At 42.1% G+C, this 23,385-nt stretch overlaps 1 protein-coding gene across 2 annotated transcripts in view; it reads left to right on the forward strand.

Moving 5' to 3' along the window:
• The window catches only part of SLC26A7 (solute carrier family 26 member 7), a 577,439-nt gene extending 561,369 nt beyond the window's left edge, over positions 1 to 16,070 (forward strand). Inside the window, exons 18-19 of one of the 2 annotated variants that reach the window (XR_015310095.1) lie at positions 10,813 to 11,090; positions 15,104 to 16,070. Coding sequence is in view for 1 of the 2 variants with exons in the window: in XM_086967017.1 (XP_086823143.1) it covers positions 10,813 to 10,851 (39 nt within the window). In the remaining variant the exon portion in view is untranslated. Of the gene's footprint in view, positions 1 to 10,812; positions 11,108 to 15,103 lie in introns of those variants that run through there. The other variant, XM_086967017.1, reaches the window with a different exon arrangement.
• Positions 16,071 to 23,385: the final 7,315 nt, after the last annotated feature.

A 23,385-nucleotide genomic window follows, 5' to 3' on the forward strand; every position in this document is an offset into this window, starting at 1 on the left:
ATGGGGGGACAATCTGCTGGGTTAGCGCCATCAGAGAGACCTGGGAATCACTTTAAACCCGAAATCACCTGAGCAGGTTATGCAACTGTCACATGTCAATGACGATGGAAATATTGTACAGGAGTTCCATGATGTTTTTAAAGATGAATTAGGAGTTGAACGAAAGAGTTCAAGCACAAAAATTACCCTTAAAACAAAGGTCAAACCAGTAGTACACAAGGTGAGAAGGGTACCACATCGCATGTTAAAACCCTTACAAGATGAATTAGATAAACTACAGTGTCTAGGAGTAATAGAGGAAATTGAATCCTCAGAATGGTTGGCCCCATCATTTTGGCTCCAAAGGATGGTGGAAACAAGATAAGGATGTGTGTTGATTTGAGAGACCACAACCAGTATATCTGGGTCAACCGCCAACTTCTACTGAATATTAATTAGGGACTAGCGATGCTGGGAGGAGCATAGGTCTTTAGCGTGATGTGCCTATCAGCCGCCTACTATCATGTGATGCTTCACGAGGAGTCCAGGGCATTAACCTCTTTCCTCACACCTCTGGGAGCTTTTTGGATTCTGTATTCTGCCTTTTGGATCAGCCTCGACACCTGCCTGCATACAAGTTTTAATGAAAGAGGTTTTGTCTGGGATTAAATCGGTCATGTACTTCAAGGATGATATTTAAGTATACGGCAAGGATAGACCAAGTCATGACTCTGTGCTCAAGAAAGTAATTTCCAGGTTGAGGGAAAAGGGCTTACTCTCAAAAAAGACACATGCAGATTCAGAGTTGCCACAGTCTCTTATTTAGGACACACCATCTCAGGGGATGGTATTAGCCCTGAATTGGAAATGGTGGATGCTATATCTCAAGCGCCTGCACCGTACACCAGAGACCAAGTTAGATTGTTCTTAGGTCTCTCAGAATATTATTCAAAATTCATTTGTAACTTTTCCAGTGCGGTGCAGCTGTTAAGACTATTGCTCAAGAAGGGGGCTTAATTTATTTGGTCTCCTGAATGTGTTGAGGCTGTTAATAAAGTAAAGAATGAACTAGCCTGCATGCCAACATTAGGGCATTTTGATGTTACCAGAAAGGTTTTTTCACTATGAATGCAATCTTGAAGGGATTGGGCGCAGTGCTCTCCCACGCGGTTGAGGACAGGGCCTGACTGGCTACCGGGCATTTTGGAATGCTGCTGAGCTGGGGGCTGATTTAGTTGATGGGGATCTGCATGTGCTGAACGAAAATTGTTTTGCTTTGTCTATTTCAAAGCACACGCAGGTCTCCATCAACTAAATCAACCCCCACAACAATGATATCAGCCCCCAGCTCTGCAGCATTCCAAAACGCCTGGTAGTCTGTCCGGCCCTAGTTGAGGAAGAAGATAAAGTGATAGATTTTGCCTCACATACGCTCAAAGGGGGCTGAAAAGCATTACTCTGTGATAGAGCAGTAGGTATTAGCATGCATATGGGCTATAAGCCATTTTAAATTATTTCTGTGGGGATTACCATTCACAGTAAAGACAGATGACAGGCATTTAGTCCAGATGTTTGCATGCAAACATATAGAGACCTCCACCACCAAAATAAAAAATTGGGTGGAAGGACTAGTGGTGTGCAACTTTAAAGTGGACTTCTTTGCCAGGTAAAAGAAATATACCTGCCTGTTATCTGTCCAGGATGCCATTAGGCAAGGAGTTCGTCTCCACAGAGGAACCACCAGTTTGATAGGTTAAAGAGGCAGTTCCCAACAAACTTGAATGGGAAGCTGGAGTATCCAGTGATGTAACAAGGAAACAGGTTTTGACTTTGGTTTTGGATTTTGTGGTGGGAGGGTGCCCAATCTTATGCAGTTTGCCTGAGGATGTAAAAGTATTTTGTAATGTATGGGAGGAGCTGAATATTGTCAATGATGAACCTTTCAGTGGTGAGGGGCTGGTTAATTCGGAGTATTTGCATTGCTAAATCTTCACCCTAGCTCATGAAGGTCATCTGGGCTGGAATGTAACCAAAGCCAGGGTAAGGGAGATGAACTGGTGGCCAGGTGTGGAAAAGCAAGTAGAGGAGGTGCTTAGGGATTTTATCCTGTGTGCTGGTACTGACAAGTCCAGATCAGTTAGAGCTACTTCCTTATCTCCTGAGAGATCCCTGAAGAACCAAGGTGCAAGCTGACACTAGATATTGTGGGTCATTTTATGGTGTTATCAACGAATGAAAGATTTGTACTGGTAGATTATACTTCCAAATGGGTATAAGCATGTTGTGTTAGCTCTATTGTGACAAGGAATGTACTGGAATTTTTTAGGGGTGTCTTTGCTTCTGAAGGGATGCCTAAAACCATTGTACGAACAATGGGGTCCAATTCATTTAACAAGAAATGAAAGAGTTTTTGGAGGATTTGTCAATTAAACAACATCACACTGCCCTTTTTGCACCTCAAGCTAATGGTCTAGTAGAAAGCATGGACCATCTTGTGAGGGCATGTATGCAGGCAGCTCTCGGAGTAGGTTACCCTTGAAGAGTATCCTACCTGAAAAATGATGGGAACATCACAGCACATATAAAAGTGTAACAGGGATTTCTCCCTTTCAGAGACTCAAAGGGAGAATGGCAGATTCTAAATGAAACCCAGTTTGGTTGTGTGCACGATGAGTCCGTATTCACGTAGGATCAATTAATATCATGAAAAGTACAAGAAAAATTTTGATAAGAAGCATGATGTCAAGCAAGATGTGCGGGTGGTAGGTGAGATGGGGTACGTGAAGAAACCTATTTGGTTCCCTAAAGTTGAGATAAAGTTCATGGGTCCCAAACACACAGAAGTCAAAAAGAATGTGGTGTTATTGAGAGGGGGAGAGGAGTGGAGCATGATGAGGTTACCGAAACCAATCGCAACAATAACTTGCACATAACCAGTGAAGTAGGAAATCACAAAACGGGTGATAGTTATGAGTCTGGTAGTGAAGATGTGAACTCTTTGCAAGGTAGCACAGGCTGGAAGCGAGGCACTCAGCCTCAGGAAGCCACCTATTTATTTCCAGGTTAGATTGTGGAATAGTGCCTTTTGTTTCAGAAAGTAACTTGTAAGCCTTGGGACAACACTGTATGAGTTGAAAATACAATGTATTCTGCCTTTTGATCTTATGTAGCTTTCCGTTCATGTTGGTTATTTTTCCCTAAATTCATTTCCCCTTGAGCTGCCATTCCTTTGAATATATTTAGCCATTTCCCTGTGCCCCTATGAGTTTGGAAATGTTACAATGCATGTCTTCATCATTGTTCCTTTTCCTTTATTTACAGATGTCTTTTACTGCATGTTTGAGGGGGAAGATGAGTTGCAACTTACTCCTGTCCCTTTAAATCTGGGGGAATCAGTAATTTTTTTGGGGCATCATATGGAATTGTGGGTGTGCTAGCCACCTACTGCGCAGTTGGATTGTGGCTGTGTACCTGTGGTGGATGCAATAAAGAAAGCTCCAGAAAACATTTTTGGTGCGTACTCTATTAACAAAACATCTTGATGTGTGGCATCGCCCTCATAGAAAAATCCCTGCTGAGGATAATAAATGGCTAGATGCATCAAAAAAAGCTACAGGGCTTCATCACCTGGCTTGAATCCACCAAATTAGCAATAAACATACCTCCATATAACAAACCAATGCTGGTCATATGCAGAGATTTTAACTGTAGAACTAAAACTAGCATTGGACATTGCCACCACCCAGCATAACATCTCATATACGGACACACAAGGTCCTCATTTGCAATTTATTTGCTCAATCAAGGGACTGATCTCAGCCCCCAACCCAAATGAAAAGGACTTTGCAAATTCTCCAACTTCCAGTGCCTGTGAGCCCAGCCTATAATAGTCTGCATCTTCCTTACTCTTGAGGACTGTTTACTTTTCAAAAACCTCACGATACACCGAAAACAAAAGTGCCCAGAATGCCATCCTAATGGCTGTGTCAGGATATTAAGTAAGCCAAGAATCATACAAAAACTAGACAGACCCTGGAACTGGATAGCAAGGTCAGAGTGAGATGGAGCCATACACTTGAAACAAAAGTAAATTGAATGGCTAATTTGACACTGAAGTTGAAAAACGGTCTGAAGCCATCACAGGAACCCCTAACCCCTTTCTAAGCTGGCTGTCCAACTATGAACACCTTCAGACATCTATGCTACCAAGTCCAGGCAGCAAAACAACAAAAAAAAGAAGTTCAGAACCTTCCAGATAAGTATAGGTGGTTTGATGATCATTGTAAATCCTGCAAAGAAGGTCTGAAAACTCTGGGCCCGATTCACAGAACTAACTTAAGACAAAATCCTAAACTTACAACTTTTGGTATTCACAGAAGTTAGGATTTTGTCTTAAGTTAGTCTTAAGACAGACTTAAGACAGACTTAAGTTAGGATTTTGTCTTAAGTCTGTCTTAAGTCTGTCTTAAGACAAACTTAGGACAAAATCCTAAGTTCTGTGAATACCAAAAGTAGTAAGTTTAGGATTTTGTCTTAAGTTAGTTCTGTGAATTGGGCCCCTTGTCTGGAAGGACCCTACCATTGGAACATTGTTTTTATTCTTCCAGGTCCTGAGTTCTGAAGAGCCCTGTGCACAAAACATATGGCATTAAACTTTATTCTCTGCTTCACAAGTAACCAATGGAGCATGGTTAATCCTGCTGAGACCGATTGGTATTTTGGAATATTAAGAATCAGTCTTGCCACCGCAACCACCGCAACCAAACCAACGAAAGCAAAGCTGTTTACACAAACAGCCTATACAGGGAAATTTTGAAAGCTTCACTGGACATTCTGGCATTCGAAGACTTCCTTGTACATGCACTGGTAGATGCAGATGACTCCATCCTGATTGCACCAAAAGACCTCAATGCCCAATTTAGAGCAATAGCTGAGTTCTGTCAGCAGAATGGTCTGCATATAAACACGAAAAAAACGAGATTAGGATCTTCAGGAAACACACGAATGCAAGCAAGACCTTCCACATCAACAGCATAAACTTGTTAGAGGTAAACACATGTATGTACCTGCGACTAACTATTACCAACAATCTCCAATGGCACAACACATCAAGAGGGTAATCAAGAAGCCAGAAACAATCCTCAAAATGGCAGGGTGCAAGTACATTGCTTCTCAACATACATAGGCAGAGTAGTCAAGACAAAAGCTAGGAACCAGATTGCTTCCTGGAGACTGAAAAGAAGTGCGACAGGGAAAAAGTTCTGGAAAAATCTATTAATGTTACCCACAAGATTCCCCACTGTGACACTACAAGTAGACATGGGATTTACAGCCATTCAAAGTAGATGCCAAATGGCTTCCACAAAACATGGGCTTAAGAGACTGAATTCCCATGCAGTGAACCTGATGGACAAAGCCTCAAGAGAGGCCTCAAGAGAACCCTTAAATCACTGCCAAAAATCTGCAATCACAGACAGCTAGTAAAAATAGATAAGCCTTCTTGGGAAACCCCCGGACACCTGGTAACCTCGCTGTTGAGTTTACTTCAATCCAAAGAATCAAACTACCATAAGAAAAAATTTACCACCCAGAGACTGAATGAAAGAATCAAAATGCTAAAGAACTTTCCGCACGCTGGCTTTGAAAGACTGTTCAAGGTTTGCTACTAAGAAAAACCTTGTTTGACCAAGCTTACCATCCACAGGGAGAGCAGACTCTTCTCACGTTTCAGGAGTAGAATTTACCATTAACCCAATGCTGCAAAAAAGGTTGGCATCGACCTCTCTAATTTGTCTCTGTGGCGAATTTGAAGACAACATCCACTTTTCGGTGAAATGTTCTAAGCATAACGAAATCAGAAGCTACACCAAGAGACAGATCCTTAAAACAGAACATATGGAATCAGGCATCAGGTTTATTCTTTCTACTAAGTGACATCTCCAAAGAGGCAACGAACCAAACGGGAAGATATGCGGTGAAAAGTTGGGACCTGCAGGAAAAAAACGGAGATTAAACAACTAAACTGAATTAACAATGGTCTCACCAATATTAATCCCAGAAACACCCCACCTAAAGCTTGTCTAGGAAGCAGAGTCATAGACAGATATGTTTTTTTTGCTAACTGCTATTTCAGCTCTGTTTTTGGCAATACACAATACTACCTCTTTCTTTTTAAATGGTTTTACCGCATGAAATTGATTTATTTCGTTACTGTGAGAAAATAAGTTGTTCGCTGAAAGCACCAATATGAAGTATAAAATTCAAATATCTTCTAATTCTACTAAAGACTACTTGTACAGGAGAAAAACTAGCGTGCCTAAATATCCATATAGCATTCTTCAGGGCGCAAGTGCTACAGACAATAACCACAGCCGACCACACACCTCCAACAATGGGTACACACAAGTGAGGTCACGAAATAAATGCTGCCACAGGTGCCCATATAAGGCACATGCCAAGTTCCATATTAGAGGGTAAGATAGAGGGCAAAATGTCATCTATATGCTCCTTTGGGACAGCTGTTAGGTATTCCTCGCTGGTCCTACATGATCTTCCTCTGTCTGGGACATTTGTGAGAACAGGAAATACAGCAGATCTCCCCAAACACAGCCTCTTCTCCTTGAATGCAAGTAGATTGTTAGCCAGAATAGCTTCTGACAGAAATATTGTGTCCCAAATATATAATATACAAAAATATTGTTCCATTTGGTGTAGACTTTCTTATGTCAACTAGAATGGGCGATATTTTTGTAAACGATTTTAGGACACAATATTTATTTCAGATTACATTTTAGTTATGCTATTTCGGTATCATACCCCTGGCACTCCTCTCTGCTGTAGCCTGGTAGACTTAGAAGAGGAGAGGTTAGGGGATGAGCGTTTTCTCGTATAAATAGCTCCAAAGATAGTATCTCTGACTTATTACACTGGGACTTTCAAGAACATTAGCCCTCTTTAACTGCTAGTAAATTCGCAGGTAACCACCCAAGCACCCAAGAGCACCGTGGCCTTGCATGTTTTGTCTATTTTTGCAATGAGCATTTCAATATTCTCTGTTTGGTGTGCTTTCTTCTTTCTGGCAGCCATGTTCTCGAACCCAGAGCACCTGAAAATGACTCCTTGTGATATTATTTTCAGGAAAACGCTGAAATATGGCTTTTTACGGCAACCTATTTTTCTGGTCTTCTATTTTGTGTTCTCAGAGTCAGGACCCACTTTGTATGGGTATCAGTTTTGCCTTATACATTTCTATTGGTTGAGTCATTCATTCATTCACTGTAGATTTAAATGTATCTACTTGATGTTCAAGAACTCGGATTTAACATTAGTGTCTACTTTCTCAGATATATAACTTACACTGGGCCAATTGCCATTGGTCATAGACATGGTTGGATTGGGATTAAAAATCGGCCCGGGCACGCATAAAAAAATCGGCCCACATTTGCATAATGCCTTCCCTCCATTTACTGCTTTCAGCGTAATTTTACATAAAAAGGGAGGTGAGGGGGGAGTAAAAAAAAATGCACGCATCAGTTTACACTAGTGAAACACACCTGAAAATAAGTGAGGCCACTTCTGCTCAGGCCCCCCGCCCCACTTATTTCGCCTACATTAATGGGAGGCCCAGTAAAAGAAAATGGGTGACACCTCTACCTGTTGCTGCTATACGGGAGATAACGAGTGCCCATCTCCCTCCAGAAAGGCCACTCAGACACCCACTGGGCCGCTGGCTGTAGGCTGTATAGTCGAACAACAGAGACACCATCCAAATCGGCCCCCAGTCTGCTCAAAAGCAGTCCTCAGGTGGAACTCGGACCCGCCCCTCTGGCATTGCCCGAATGCCCCAGTTACCAACCCGACGCTGGTCATAGATAGCTTTGTGGAGAACAGTGTGCCCTTTTCATCAATTACAAAAGCAGCACAACACCATGACATGCTTATCACAAAGGGCAGCGATGTCCACTGACGCTGTGTGTGCACCTAGGCCGAGACCGGTATACAGTCAAAATATCGAGTTTTTATTATCGATTTGCATTAATATCGATTAAAAAATATAGAATGGACACAATATCGACTGGACAGAATATAGACTGCAAAAATATCGAATAGGATAGCATTAATATCGAATTAAAAAATATAGAATGGACATAGTATCAAATGGACAGAATATAGACTACAACAATATAGAATGGACAGAATATAGACTACAAAAATATAGAATGGACAGACTATAGACTACAAAAATATCGAATTTGAGGTAAGTAAGTTAATATCAATTTTAAAGTGTTTTTATGTTAGTATATGTTTGAAAAGTGTATATTTATTTTATTATTGATATTAATTAATTATTTTTATGGTATTTAATTTTTGCGTAATATAATTCTGTAGCGGGTTGTGGGTTTATAGGGGAATAGGGTGGGAAGTAATTTAATTATAATTAATTAAATATGTTAATTTATTTATTGGTATTTATTTTGAAATAATTGTTAACTAATTATTAATTGGTAACTAATTAAAATATAATTGGTAAATATTTTTAATTAATTGATTAATTGATAATTATGTTAATTTTAGTAATTTATTTTCTGTAGCGGGTTGTGGGTTTATAGGGGAATAGGGTGGGAAGTAATTTAATTATAATTAATTAAATATGTTAATTCATTTATTGGTATTTATTTTGAAATATCGATTAATTAATTGGTAATTAATTAAAATATAATTGGTAATTAATTTAAATTAATAGATTACTTGATAAATATGTTAATTTTAGTAATTTATTTTCAGTAGCGGGTTGTGGGTTTATAGGGGAATAGGGTGGGAAGTTATTTAATTATAAATAATTAAATATGTTAATTTACTTATTTGTATTTTTTGTGAAATAATTGTTAATTAATTATTAATTGGTGATTAATTAAAATATAATGGGTAATTAATTGTAATTAATGTATTAATTGATAATTATATTCATTTTATTATTTAGTTTCTGTAGTGGGTTGTGGCTTTATAGGGGAATAGGGTGGGGAGTAATTTAATTGTAAGTAATTCTATTTTTTATTTTTTTTATTTTATCAAATTTTTTATTATTTTCTAATTGTTAATTTATTTATTGTTAATTGGTAAATAATTTGTATTAGGTAATTATTTTAAATAATTAATTTTTATTAGCATTTTTAATTGATTAATTAATATATTATATAAAAGTGTAAAGTATTTTAATTAATTTGTAATTGGTATTATTATTAATTTTATTTTTATTTATATATGAAGTATTTACTTTCCCTACTGTTGCACTCACTGGAGTGGGGATAGTAATTTTTACCCTCCTGCTATCCAATGCTTTCCCTACTGTTGCACTCACTGGAGTTGGAATAGTAATTTTTACCCCTACACTATCCAACGCTTTCCCTACTGTTGCACTCTCTGGAGTTGGAATAGTAATTTTTACCCCTACGCTATCCAACGCTTTCCCTACTGTTGCACTCTCTGGAGTGGGAATAGTCATTTTTACCCCTATGCTATCCAGCGCTTTCCCTACTGTTGCACTCTCCGGAGTTGGAATAGTATTTTTTACCCCTACGCTATCCAATGCTTTCCCTACTGTTGCACTCTGGAGTGGGAATAGTAATTTTTACCCCTACGCTATCCAACGCTTTCCCTACTGTTGCACTCACTGGAGTGGTAATAGTAAATTTTACCCTTTCCGCTATCCTACGGTAAAAATATTGTAATTTTTGTTACTAATATTACGTTTTTATATATATATCGTGGTCTTCGCTTCTTTCGTTGTTCTGCGGAAAGCAGGATTTTGACTACGACCTTTGGACATATATATATATATATATATATGTATTAACAAATCAATTTGTATGTTTTATTTTTTAATTACATTAATTATTTATTAATTTTAAGGTTATTTAAGTATTTTAAGTATGTTTAAGTTAATTATATTTATTATTTCATTAATTTTTAATTAATTAAAAGCATTTAAAAAAATTCGATATTTTGACTAACTATATTTTTTACATCAATATTTTTGATTCGATATTTTTGTACTTACCTGTTTGGAGATAGGAGGTCGATATTTTGGCATTCTATATTTTTACCTCGATATTTTGGTAGGTCGATATTTTGGCATTCTATATTATGTCAGTGATCCGCTGAGACCGTTTCACTTCAGCTCACACTCCCGTAGGTAGTAGTGCCTTTTAATGGTGCAACCATTTGTGACAAATTTTAACAGGAGGGGGGAGAGAGAGAGTCAGTGGATTCAGTCTCCCGGGTCATATGAATAAACAAAGTGGAATCCACTCAGAGTGATAGTGATCCCTAGAGTGATGGGGAACACAACCATTTGTGAGCCTTAGTAGATGGCTGCCTGGAATCTGATGATGTCCCGTACTCAATGGCCAGATGTGTGTTGTTTCATATATTTTGCATATGTTTTGTTAGGGCTTCAAAAGTGTAGGTTGCCAAACTTTAGACTTTGCAATTAGCTAGGGAGGCCTCCATACTTGGCATCCTGCATGGATGTGGCCGGCCGGTCAAATAGTAAGTCCAGGATGCTGCCATTTGCACACACATGCATGTGTCACAATGAACTGCCCTGTATTACCTGATAGAATAATGCTTGTCGCCCAGATTTATTAACTTAAAAACAATATGCAAAAAATATTTTGCGATCCAGGTTAACAACGCACAACCCTTATGAAAAGTACGAGGTTCATTTTAAACTATGCACTGATCAAAGTAGTCTCATAAAAATTAAAACTTACGAACTTTGTGTGATAAATGGTGTTCTACATTCTTAAGTTTTCTCTCTTATTCCCTTTTCAGTGTTACACCCACAAACCCAGCGATGACAGTGTTGTTTGATGGTGGCAGACATGAGCCTGTGGACTGCTCATTTTGAGGAAGGACAGCCTTTATGATGTCATTTTCATGCCCTACCTTTGTCACCCATGGCTCATTTGTACCCTTTACATAATTGAACTGCCTGAAGAAGGGATCTTGTGTCTTGAAAACTAGTAACCCAGTCACGAGTAAGCCATACAAGGTATTGCTGCCAGAGTGTATGTTGTTTTAATTATTTTGTAACTTTTTGAATAAAATCTGTATTCTGCCAAAGAAAGTGTACGTTTCATGCCTGCTTTATGATACAGTTTGATTAAGCACGATCATTTTTAAATAAATGCAAGCTCTGATGCTGGGGGATGATACATCCGCTTTGTGAATCACACATTTCTGCTGGAAAGGAAAAATTCTGCGGGGAGGGATCAAATCCTTATTTTTCAAGAGTCTCCAGATATGTAGTTCACAATTGGCAATACCCTACACACCTTAAAGATTTGGGGAGAGGCCCAGCTATTGATTCCTGTAAACGATCATGATTCTTCACGAGTTCCGTGACTGCTGAGAACAATATTTGTTGGCCATACAGGAATCACAACTGGAGCAGTAATTTATATATTAGCATTTCCCAGCATGCGCCATTTTATTTCTACCAAATAATAAATTGCACAAAAAAACAAAATTTAAACAAAATGTTTTAAAAATCTGGTGACAGGCTGTTTGACCATTCATACTTTTTCTATAATAGATTTTTGTAGTTATTGGAACACAAATGTTTATGTGCAATGATTAATTAAAACAAGCATTGGCATAGCCAATAGGTCTTGCCTTTGGGACCTTATAAGTGCTTAGCCATGCATCCGCTGATGTCTTTACTCTTGAACTGTATTCCTTTTCATTTTCGGTGTTTCAAGACCACTTTATTTTTCCAGCCCCATATTTCTGCTTTCGGATATATTTTTTCCAGCCTATCACTCCTTCCACCCAGAATTGTTTCACCACCTAAAGCCTAGCACACACTGTCGGCCTAAGGTGCTTGCTTTTTTATCGCGATCACAATTAGCTTAAAACACTTATTTTAATACACTTCCGGTTCTCGGCCACACATGACCGTTTTACTTTTCAGCTCTACATGTGGTGGATGCATAGTTAGTTTTTCCGCCCGGTTTGCGTTCTAGTTGTTTTTGTGGTGGATGCCTATTTAGCATTTCCGCCGGGCGTCGTTTGTGTCCATTACCCGGAACACGAGACGCTTCATACACACACCGCTACGGGAGCCCAGGTAAGCTGTTTCGTTTGAGATGGCCGCTCCACATTATGCCCTTCGGAGACTTGGTTTTGATGTCTCCCACATTCCCCCCTTTTCATTTAGATCTCCCCAACACTCGGACGTACTCGTTCCTTTTGGCTACATTTCGTTTAACTACTCGTTGTATCAACACCAGACCGCGACCGTGTTGGAATCCCGGTTGGAATACCGGTCTCACGGTGAGTACACATCCTCTCTGATTACTGGTTCTCTCTCGTTCTCGCATTTTGTACTTACTGATCCAGTCCTTTATCATTATACCCGATACAGAACCACCTGATCTCTTCTCCATAATAACAGGTACAATCGGCACAGTTTATCTAATTCTATTTTCAGTATACCTGACACGCATGTTTTAGCCAGCTTAGGACTACTTTGTCCGCATGGTCCTCTATTACTTTCTCTGGCACACTTTTCTTTGCATTTTTCCTTTATTTTCAATCTCGCCTCACGCACTCGTTAATACAAGTATTTATCGTGTTCTATTTCACGTATGTTTTTTTAAGAAGACCTCCTACGGTATAACCGTCAATTGTGATGTAATATCATGCTGTCCTAGATATCTTTCTCTCAAAAATTGGGGGCAATGCTGGTTCTTCATCAAACCGCCGTTTAACATTATGTGGATAAGGCTAAAATTTCGGAAGTGTTGGGTTTACCTTCTGCCTACCAGACATTTCGTTTTACCACCTTTAGACCATGTAATATCATGCTGTCCTAGATAATTTTCTCTTAGAAATTGGGGGCAATGTTTGTTCTTCATCAGACCACTGTTAACATTATTTGGATAAAGCTCAAATTTCGGTAGTGTTGGGCTTAACCTTCTGCCTACCAGATATTTCGTATTACCACCTTTAGACCATTTACCTCCATCCTATGATTGTCTTACTCATTAATTTACGTTCTCTTAACATCCAGAAACATGCATGTCCTATGAGCTAACCAGATCTTTCATTTAATCGTTTCTATCAATGTTAGGGGAACATGTCACCTATTGTACAATGTTAACCCTGTAGTGTCCAACAAGGGGTGCCATCTAGCTTGGTTTTTTTCTCACCCGTTTTTCTGTTTGTAATTTATGCAAAGCAATTATTTCGCATCTGAACTGTGTTGGTTACGTCATTTTATTGACCTCGCTATATATGTGATAACATTTTGTCCTCGTTTAGACTACATAGAACCCACATTTAAGAATTACAGTTGTTTCCGCTTGTCATTATACATTGCGCCACCCACTATTTCGACTCGTGGTTTTTGGATACATAGTCAAAATCCACAGACACTTTATTTTATGGTTAATTCTGTGCTATAGATGTAACATCGCTTATGTACTTTCGCACTTAGTGTATCCACAATAGCATTGGTGGTTCTGATTTTTTCACTACATTCACTGAATAAATGTGTTTTTTGTATTTCTTTGCCAATCTACTTTTGTCTGTTTTTTAGTTTGTTCCATTTTATTTCCTTCCCAGCCCTGAAGGGTCACATCTTGACATGGTGTGATGAAACACGTGTCGGCTGATTTGTTTTTCTATTGTACTGGTCGAGTGGAAATATATTCCACCACACATGAAACCATGGATGTCGACCTCCGTCATTTCTAATATGAACAGTGGTTAATACGTTTGGTTCAACAGTTAACCCTTATTACACTATATACGTGTGCACAGGACTTTGAGCATTATTTGTTGTGTGGATCTTGACCCACGCATTGGCTGGGGTTGTTTTCTCCTCTGGGTTTGTTCCCCCTGACCTGCCTGCACCGTGGTTTTACGAGCTGTGTTCTTTACCTTATGAACGTACACGCCAGAGCACCAATTCTTCCTGCACCTAATTCAAACCCATTACAGTGACTCATCCATGCAACCACTGATGTTGTTGCACCAAGGATATTGTGCTGCATAACTAAACACTTATAAGGTCCCTAAGGCGAGACCTATTGGCTATGCCAATGCTTGTTTTATTTTTAAAGGACAAGCAGTGCTATCAGACTCCGGCTGCAACTTGTCCACCACATCCCATGTAGATGCTGCAGCCATCTTTGAATGGTTTTAAAGCCAATTCAAAAGTGGTCGCCAGTGTATGTGAATCCCTATCTTAACTGTGAGACTGTTCTCTTGCTTCCCAATTCTATGAAATACAAATGATCCTTTTCCAAACTGCATGGCTCATCCTACCCACGTTTCACCTTCAGATTTGAAATACTGATGGTTTGGGCTTCCCGGAAATCAACTGGTTGGGTCCTAACTAAGGGGAGGGTAGCTATAATAATTTAATTGACTGCACAAGAAACACAGCGTTTCACTTGAAACAAAGCACACGCAAAAGAACAAATGTCAAACATCAGTGCTTTTATTCGGATTGGTAAAAAAGCTTCAAATGAGTATCTGAGATAAGTGTGGGTCAGAACACGTGTTTACGACCAAATGGCGTGACCAGGACACCCGGGCCAACCTCGAGAAGGCAGGGATGAGATCTGTAGATGGGCGCCTTGCTGCGTAGTGGCCACAAGAACTCAAGTACTCCCCCTAGACTCGATGTGGTGACAGAGCCATGGGCCTTTTGGTACCCAGGCTCTCTGCGTAGATTTCCCTCACTGCCCCCAATCATGCCAGCGAAGTCAACAACTGCCCCAATGGTGCTCCGGGTGAAGCATGCCCCTCTGCATTGGCCAGTCAGAGCGATGACCCTCCGCGCTGACGCACCTGAGGAAGGACTCCTACCTTTACCAGGCAGCACCAGGGACCTCAGTAAAGAGGTCACAGTTTCCGGTTCATAAGCCTCTGGAATGCCACCCCGCCTGGGCCGCTCACCCACAGGAGCACATAGCAGTGCGTGGGCCTCAAAGCCCAGGAGACCGCCCAGTAGTGAACTAAAGCATGGCAGACTAGCGCTATCTGCGCGGGGGATAATCCCAGCTGCAAAGGAACATTTTTCCTCAGGTGGCCTGAGACCGTGCATTGACAGGACCCGCGTCCAGACAAGGGATATTTGCTTGAACGGTCCCTAAAGAGGGTAAGCCTCTGAAGGTGTCCTGCCCTGGCCGTACATCTTAACACAACAAACCAAGAACAGCGCAACACGTACACTTCCACGAAATGCTAATTAATGTTTCTTGGGAAGACTCCAGGATTGGAGGCTGCATGTGGATGTTTGGCTACATTTACACCAGGGAGCCCATGAACCATACAGTCTGGAAATAATCATCGTGTCAGACGAAGGACTTAAGAAAAGCTTCATACAGGCCTTAACGGGCCACAGCTTCAAATAATTACTCGCCTTGTAAAAGCTTCCCTTTGGGCTTTCAAACATCCCCGTTTTAAACTTCTACCCAATCAAGATTATATATGAAGGTAAAATTAAGTTAGAGGGTGCCTACAAGTGATTCTGTTTCTGCATCTGATTCAATAGTTATTTTTATAGAAGTAACGTTGCGTTCAACCCTGCTTAGTGATGAACTAATGATTAATCAAACCAAAAAAACAAAACACATTTCTTTTTCATGCGGACAGTTTTCTCGCAACCATAAAATGGGAGTACATGGTGCAAACTTTTCTTCAAAAGAACATATATTTAATATATATATATGTATATACAAATGAAAACAGGGGATGTGATCAGAATCAACCAAACATAGCGCTGGAGGTATAACAACTTAACCTACGAAGCAACTGTGTCTACATCTATTCCATATGATGACAAAGGAAATGATCTGAACTAAACAGCACACAATTCCTTAAAACTAAAGGATGTGTAAAGAAATAGATGTGGCAGTCGTCGTTTCGGTCTGTATTGGCAATAAGTCCGTCAGACCATCTTCAGGACGTATGGTTGATTTTGGAACCGAAAGATATCCCTATGTATACAATATACATAAACATTTAGATACTGTCAAAATAACTAATAAATCAATAATTAAAAAGATAGAAAAGTAGCACCTGTGTTAAAAGAAACATATGTGGCCATTGAATGTAGGAGGTCACATGAATGTAACATATATCTTAGCCCCAAACCCGAAAGGAAAGACCAAATCACCATCAAGGGGAGGGCTGTTATTTGTGAATCAACGGAACAACAGAAAAACTATGTTGCTCATCAATGAATTCATTGAAAAAAATTTAGTGACAAGATAAGTATAGTCACATAGTAAATATTGTGGCTTTTGAATTGCTGACTTCTGTAAATTCTTTAGAAAGATTTGGACCCGAAGGAGTCTAATGAAGCAGAGGCGTATTCTGTTGAATGTGAAAAATATTTATAGAATGAGTGTTAAAAACGGAAAAATAATAATGTGATCAATATAATGAATAATTAATCAGATTTGTTCAGGGCAAAGAATATTTCAAATATTATTGATAGAGATGCTGATAGAGACGTTCTATAAATATTTTTCACATTCAACAGAATACGCCTCTGCATTGGGTTTTGCCCACTCTATTCTTACTATACATGAAGGTGACATTAATTATAGCAGTTGGCAGCTGCTACTGGATGCATATGACCCTGGGTAAACTAACTTTATTTTTTTAATTAACTTAAATTCATTCTGCCTTGAGTCGGAGAACAGGGCCCCTTAGGCAGAGCAGCGCCTTCTCCCCACCAGCAGCTCAAGTCAAAACACATCTGCGAAAAGTTTACGGGTGATTGGAGGTCCCAAGGAAATCTATAAGACGGAGAGACAACAAGAGAGATTGCAAGAGATAGCAAGTGTTAGCAAAGGAGGGAGCCAGAAACAGAGTAAAGGAGAGAGAGAGAGGGAAAGGTGGAGAGGTGGAGGTGTAGAGATGTATAGAGGTGGAGAGAGGTAGAGATAGAGGTGTAGATGTGTAGAGGTGTATAGAGGTAGAGATAGAGGTGTAGAGAGGAGAGGTGTAGTGGTGTAGAGAGGTAGAGATGTAGAGGTAGAGAGGTAGGGGTTTAGAGAGGTAGAGAGGTAGAGGTAGAGGTGTAGAGGTAGAGGTATAGAGAAGTAGAGGTGTAGAGAGGTAGAGGTGTAGAGAGGTAGAGGTATAGAGAGGTAGAAGTGTAGAGAGTTAAAGGTAGAGAGGCAGAAGTATATATAGATAGAGGGATAGAGGTTTAGAGAGGTAGAGAGGTATAGGTAGAGAGGCAGCGGGGTAGAGAGGTAGAGGTAGAGAGGTAGGGGTGTAGAGAGGTAGAGGTGTAGAGAGGTAGAGGAGGTGTATAGATGTAGAGAGGTAGAGAGGTAGAGGTGTAGAAAGGTAGAGGTAGAGGTGTAGTGAGGTAGAGGTAGAGGTGTAAGGAGGTAGAGGTGTAGAGAGGTAGAGGGATAGAGAGGTAGAGAGGTAGAGGTGTAGAGAGGTAGAAAGAGGTTGAGAGAGGTAGAGTGGTAGAGGTAGAGAGAGGTAGAGAGAGGTAGAGAGGTAGAGAGAGAGAGGTAAAGAGAGGTAGAGAGAGAGAGGTAGAGCGAGAGGTAGAGAGGTGTAGAGATGTGTAGAGAGGTAGAGAGGTAGAGAGAGGACGACAGAGGTAGGGAGGTAGTGAGGTAGAGAAAGGTAGAGAGAGGTAGAGAGGTAGAGAGAGGTAGAGAAAGGTAGAGAGAGAGGTAGAGTGGGAGAGAAGAGAAGAGGCACCTAAGGGAAAGAGCAGGAGAGACAGAAAGAAGGAGGAAGGAAAGCGTGGGAGAAGGAAGGCAGGTTAAGATGAGGACGGGCGTGCAACAGGAGGCAATAAAACAAGTGGGAGGGGTTCGGGGAGTGCGGCCTAGAGCACAAACAGCGTTTTCCTTGCTGGAGCGAGCAGGGCACCATATGTTTGAAAGATAATTTCAAACAGATGGTTTCAAAGCTCGCTCCCGCAAGGGTATCGCCAAACTTGCATGCGTTGCCATTGAAAGCAATGCAATGCGTGCACGTTTTTGGCCTCAAAACCCAATCGATTACAAGAGGTCTGCTACTATGTAGCGCATGCGCGTTGCAAATGAGAGACCTAAAAAGAACTTTGGAGGTTTTGTGTAACATGATTGGAGAAGCATTTGTGATGCAACTTGTTTTGTTTTACCCATCCCCTTTCTTTCATTCTATCTGCCTCACTCAATAAAATGCAATAAAAAATCCTTTATGGTCAAGTTAGTCTAAGGGGCATATGTACAATGCTCTTGCAGCACTTCGTTGGTGCCTGAGCGCCACTTTTGTGATGCTCCAGAAAAGCAGTGTGCCAGCCATATTTACAAGGCCACACAAAGCCACACTGAGTGACTTTTCATGGCCTTGTAGATATGGAGTAAGTTAGTGCCTTACCCTGCATGGAAGGGGTGTTCCATGGGTGTTGCTGCGGGTGCTCCCATGCACAAACCCATGGTTTTTGACACTGCCCCAGCTTTACAACATAGCATAAACCTGGGGCAGCACCAAAACTAACGCCTTCTCAAAGCTTTTTCCTCTTTTCACATGTGCTGCATTCTGCAGCACACATGGAATGAGGAAAACACCTCCTTTGAAGGTATCCCTTCTTGCACAAAAACAATCATGCCAACGACATATACACCCTTGCACCATGATACAAGGGTGCCTGCATTAGCTCTCGGCTGCAGCTTGTGCACGGGGGCTGGCAGAAATGAGACAGGAATGCACCGTATCTTGTAGATACAGTGCATTCCTACCCTCTTCTATTGATACAGCGGCGCAGCAAGAAGGCTTGCGGCGCTACCCTATGCCAAAATATTGTACATTTTCCCCTATGTTTTTTAAAACGAGGCCCTGATTTACATTCACTTTGCTTCTGGTTTGGAGTACCATTTTTACGCAAACCCGACGCAAAGTAATGTGGGATTTTCAATACCAGGCAATTTGCGATTTGCGTTGGATTGCAAACCAAAGTAACTCAAAGCTGCACAATGCACTGTCTTGTGTGACTTTGCATCAAGGGGCCATTCTATGAGCCGTGCATGGGTGTTTCATGCAAAAACCCATGCTTTTTTGACACAAATTCCTATCTACAAAGAATTGTAGATAGGGATTTTTACCAAAATCCTACTCATCTTTGTAGTAGCTGTAACAGAGACATTTTTAGGTTTCGACCTTGGCCGTAGCACCGCAGGTGCTACGCCCAGGGCGAAAGCTTTTGTTTACACTAGGGGGACTTGAACACTCCCCTTCTTCCATTGGCTAGCTCCATAAATGGAGGCTAGCCATTGGAAGACATCAGCGTCAATCCCTTTCTCCCGGTCAGAACGCGAATCGTGGGCGTTTCTGACTATTTTTTTAAATCCCGCCCCTTGATGTCGTGTGTCCCGGGCCGCGCTGTGATTGGCTGCCGGCCCGGGACACCCCAGTGATGTCATTTCCCAGGCCGCGCTGTGATTGGCTGCCGCCCGGGACACCCCGTGACGTCAGCCAATCACAGCACGGCCCGGGACCTGACTTGTTTCATTTTTCTGCCGCTAAATTAGCAAACCCGAGATCTGAATCAGTGGCGTCACTAGGGGGGTGCGGGGGTGTGCAGGGGGGGTGCGGGGGTTGTCACCATCATCTGCTTACGCGTAACACTGCTCAGACCCAGTCACGCAGCAACCATGACAGACGTGAGGGTTCATGGCAGTAATATCCGAGCCGAGGGTCCGAGGGAAGGTAGCGGACGGCTCTGCTGTTGTTAGTGTTACAGACAAGGTGAGTGTTGTTTTATCACGTGGGCACGGATTAATGACACGCCAGCCCTTTGTTCGGTGCGGTGGCACAAAATAGGAGTCTGATATTCGTGTAAAACTGACACCCACATCACCGGCCTTAGCTTGGTAACTTTACTTTGGCAGCGTGACACGCATTTTCTATAGCCGTCACGAGCCTTGCTTTCTTTTCTGTGGCAGCACAGCATGCTTTAACTATAGCGGCTGTGCGCCTTTCATTTCCTCAGAACTTGCCCTGTGCACCTTGGTTGGTATTTGTAGGTCACAAAATGACTTAGTAGGAAGGACACTCGCTGCTGAGATTTGTGTAATCTTCGAGTTTCAAAACGTTAACTCCCAAACTCCACAGAGCGGAGGGCGTGGGACTGTTTCTGGCTAACGCTCGACCCTTCCTTCCATTCCATGCCCCACACAGACTGCGCACCATTTTTTTAAAAAGTTTATATAGCGCGAACTAAAACCCAAAAGTACCGGAGCGCTTTAAGCAGCAAAGCCAGGGGGCGAGAGGGAGAGCTGCGCTTCAGCCTGTCTCCGAGCAGAGGGCACTCTGTGTATCTGTGGCTATTCCTCGCAGCTGCCCTGGCCGAAGACTAGCTATATACTCTGCAGTGAACTGCAGGTATCAATGAGCTCTTTCTCGTCGACCTGGTTTTGCTTTCACAGTTCGTCCCCCCCCTCCCCCCACCCCCCCAAGCCCCTCCAGCACACCCTCTCTGCTCATCCTCCCCCTTCCTTCCAATCGCTCATGGGGCCCCAGCTTGCGCCTGCCTCACAGCGGGAACCAGCTGGACGGAGATGGAGGGCTGTGGTGCAGTCTAAGATCAGGGGCAACGGGAAATCTTCAAAAATAGAAAAGGGTGGAGTGGTTTAGTTGTTGGAGTAATATTGCCCTATAGTGTGTTTCTTTTAGTCGCATTTTGTCTTCACAGAGCAGGATTTGATTGACTGTGTGGGCATTGCTAGGGGGTTTGCATGCCTGTTTAAGCACCAATATTGTAAAGGTAATCTGTCCGTCAACCCTCCATCTCATTGGTTTTATACTGTGAAAAAAGGACATTGCATGCTCTGGCGAACAGGTGGCATAAGTGTATCTAACCAGCAAGGTCCGGGTGACAAGTGTGTTATTTTCTGGGTAGAAGATTTGTAGGCACTGCTATGTGTAATACGGCACATTGATTTTTTATTTTACAAAGTTTTATATAGCGCAAACTAGACCCGAATCGGATATAAGAGGGCTTTACATAGCACCAGTTGCATTACATTGATGCTACAGTAACGCCCCAATACAGATAATGGTGTCAAAGGAAACCTGCATTAAGCACATGGCCATCACCCACTGCTAGCTACAGAGCTATCTCACCATTTCGTTTTCAATTTAGCTCATGCATTCTAATTTAATTTTCTTTCTTCTTGCATTACAATACTCGCCGCCTGTAGTCCTGCTCTCTGGTCAGATAGTCTAATCTTGGGCAGTTGTGGTTCTTTTGAATATATTGGGTAATTCCTGTAAACATCAGAGTGCACATCGGCCTCCCTACCACCACTGCAATAGTTTGAATAAATGAATAAAAATCACTTCTCTGTTCTTAGCTGCACGGGTCTTCCACGCTTTGTAAGTGCTCCAAGTTCACACAGCTTTTTATTTTGTTGGCCTGCTTTCTAGCAAGAAGTGTTCCTGTTTTGCTTACTCTGTGCAGATTCTTTCATCACGGCGCTCACAATAGTAGATCTAACTCCTACCGGACATTTTCTCAGCGTAGTTTCTCCCCCTGCTTTAATGTGACTTATACATAAAACGTATCTGCTTACTAATCAGCCAGGTTATGGCTGTAGCCATTCTCCGGGCGTATTCACAAATCTACACTGTATACAATAAAGGAGCAAGATAGTATTTCCAAAGATATTTTGTGACTCATCAGTCGCAATGCCGCTGATATCTCGAGTTGCTAAGTTGTATATGCATTATGTGCTTTATTTTATGCATTGTTTCTGTAGATAAACCTTAACTGGTTTCCAATCTGCTCGGCTGCTGCTACCTCTTCCTCCCCTCTACTTGTCTGTCAGGCTTTTACTTCCCTGTTGCCAGCGCTGCACTGATGATCCCCGGCGGCCATATACCACATGTGCATTACTATCACAAAACATGGCATTTGTAGCTTTCAGATCTAGCGCACATTTTCAGATATGCTTTTTGGAAAGGGGGTAAAATATTGTCATCCTTTATTTTCTCTGAAGAACAAACACTATGCTGCTTACTGCTTAGGATATATTAAAAACCCACCAGTGCTGCCTTTCTGGCACCCTTTGGAGGAGTATTGCAGAAAGTGCTTTTGGCTTAAGCGCTGACACAATCACTTGCAAGACGTGTTCTGTGTGAAACAAGGTTATTATCTGCAGTGTAGCAGGTGCATGGCACTGGTGCTTCTGGGTGCGAGGGGCCCACTACACCCCAGCTTTAGCTTTTTTTGCAACCAAACCGAGGCACGAGGCCCATTTTCCTGGCTTGCATAATGCCAATCTCCCAGAAGCCCATCATTATTAGAGGTCCATCTGAAGTAGGCGACAATGATATCTTATCTCAAGTCATTACTAAAGGTTGTATGGTAGCCATAAAAAGGGTGCAGTGGTCTCTATGAAGTCACTAGAATGGCTGCAGCACCCCAAGTCCTGCCTCCCACATTGGAAAATGTGAAAGGCAGCCCTGTGTCAAGGTACCGGTTTTGTACGAAAAATAACTTGTGTGTTCTGTTTTATGTGCACATTGCCTTCCTTAAAACATGTAGTGAAAGATCGTGCAATGTTTCTACGGGATGGAGTTGGCTATGGAGCTACCAAGGTCCAGAATGACTGGTCGGTGCTCTGCAGCCTCGCCTCTGCTCTGTGTCTAACTATTTAAACTTATTCTCAGCGGAGCGCGCACGTATTCAAAGCACATTTCATGTGTTTATTTCAGTCACTTTGAAAAAAAGCAGAGAACTGTGAGGGAGAAACCATGGGGGGGGGGGAGAAGGCGACGAGGAAAGGGTTAAAAGAGCAGCAGGCAGTGGAGGGGGTGGAGGCGGTGGGGGGATGGTGCAGGCAGAGAGGAAGATGGTGCAGGCAGATGGTGAGATGGTGCAGGCGTAGGGAAGATGGTGCAGGCAGAGGGAGAGATGGTGCAGGCAGAGGGAGAGATGGTGCAGGCAGAGGGAGAAATGTAGCAGGCAGAGGGGAGATGGTGCAGGCAGGGGATGAGATGGTGCAGCGGAGGGGAGATGGTGCAGACAGAGGGAGAGATGGTGCAGGCAGAGGGGAGATGGTGTAGGTAGAGGGGGAGATGGTGCAGGCAGAGGGGGAGATGGTGCAGGCAGAGAGGGAGATGGTGCAGGCAGAGAGGGAGATGGTGCAGGCAGAGAGGGAGATGGTGCAGGCAGAGGCAGAGATGGTGCAGGCAGAGGCAGAGATGGTGCAGGCAGAGGGAGAGATGGGGCAGGTGGAGGGGAGATGGTGTGGACACAGGGAGAGATGGTGCAACCAGAGGGGAGATGGTGCAGGCAGAGGGAAAGATGGTGCAGGCAGATGGAAAGATGGTGCAGGCAGGGGGTGAAATGGTGCAGGCGGAGGG

Source organism: Lissotriton vulgaris, chromosome 4_1, assembly GCF_964263255.1.
Source record: "Lissotriton vulgaris chromosome 4_1, aLisVul1.2, whole genome shotgun sequence".
Taxonomy (NCBI): Eukaryota; Metazoa; Chordata; class Amphibia; order Caudata; family Salamandridae; genus Lissotriton; species Lissotriton vulgaris.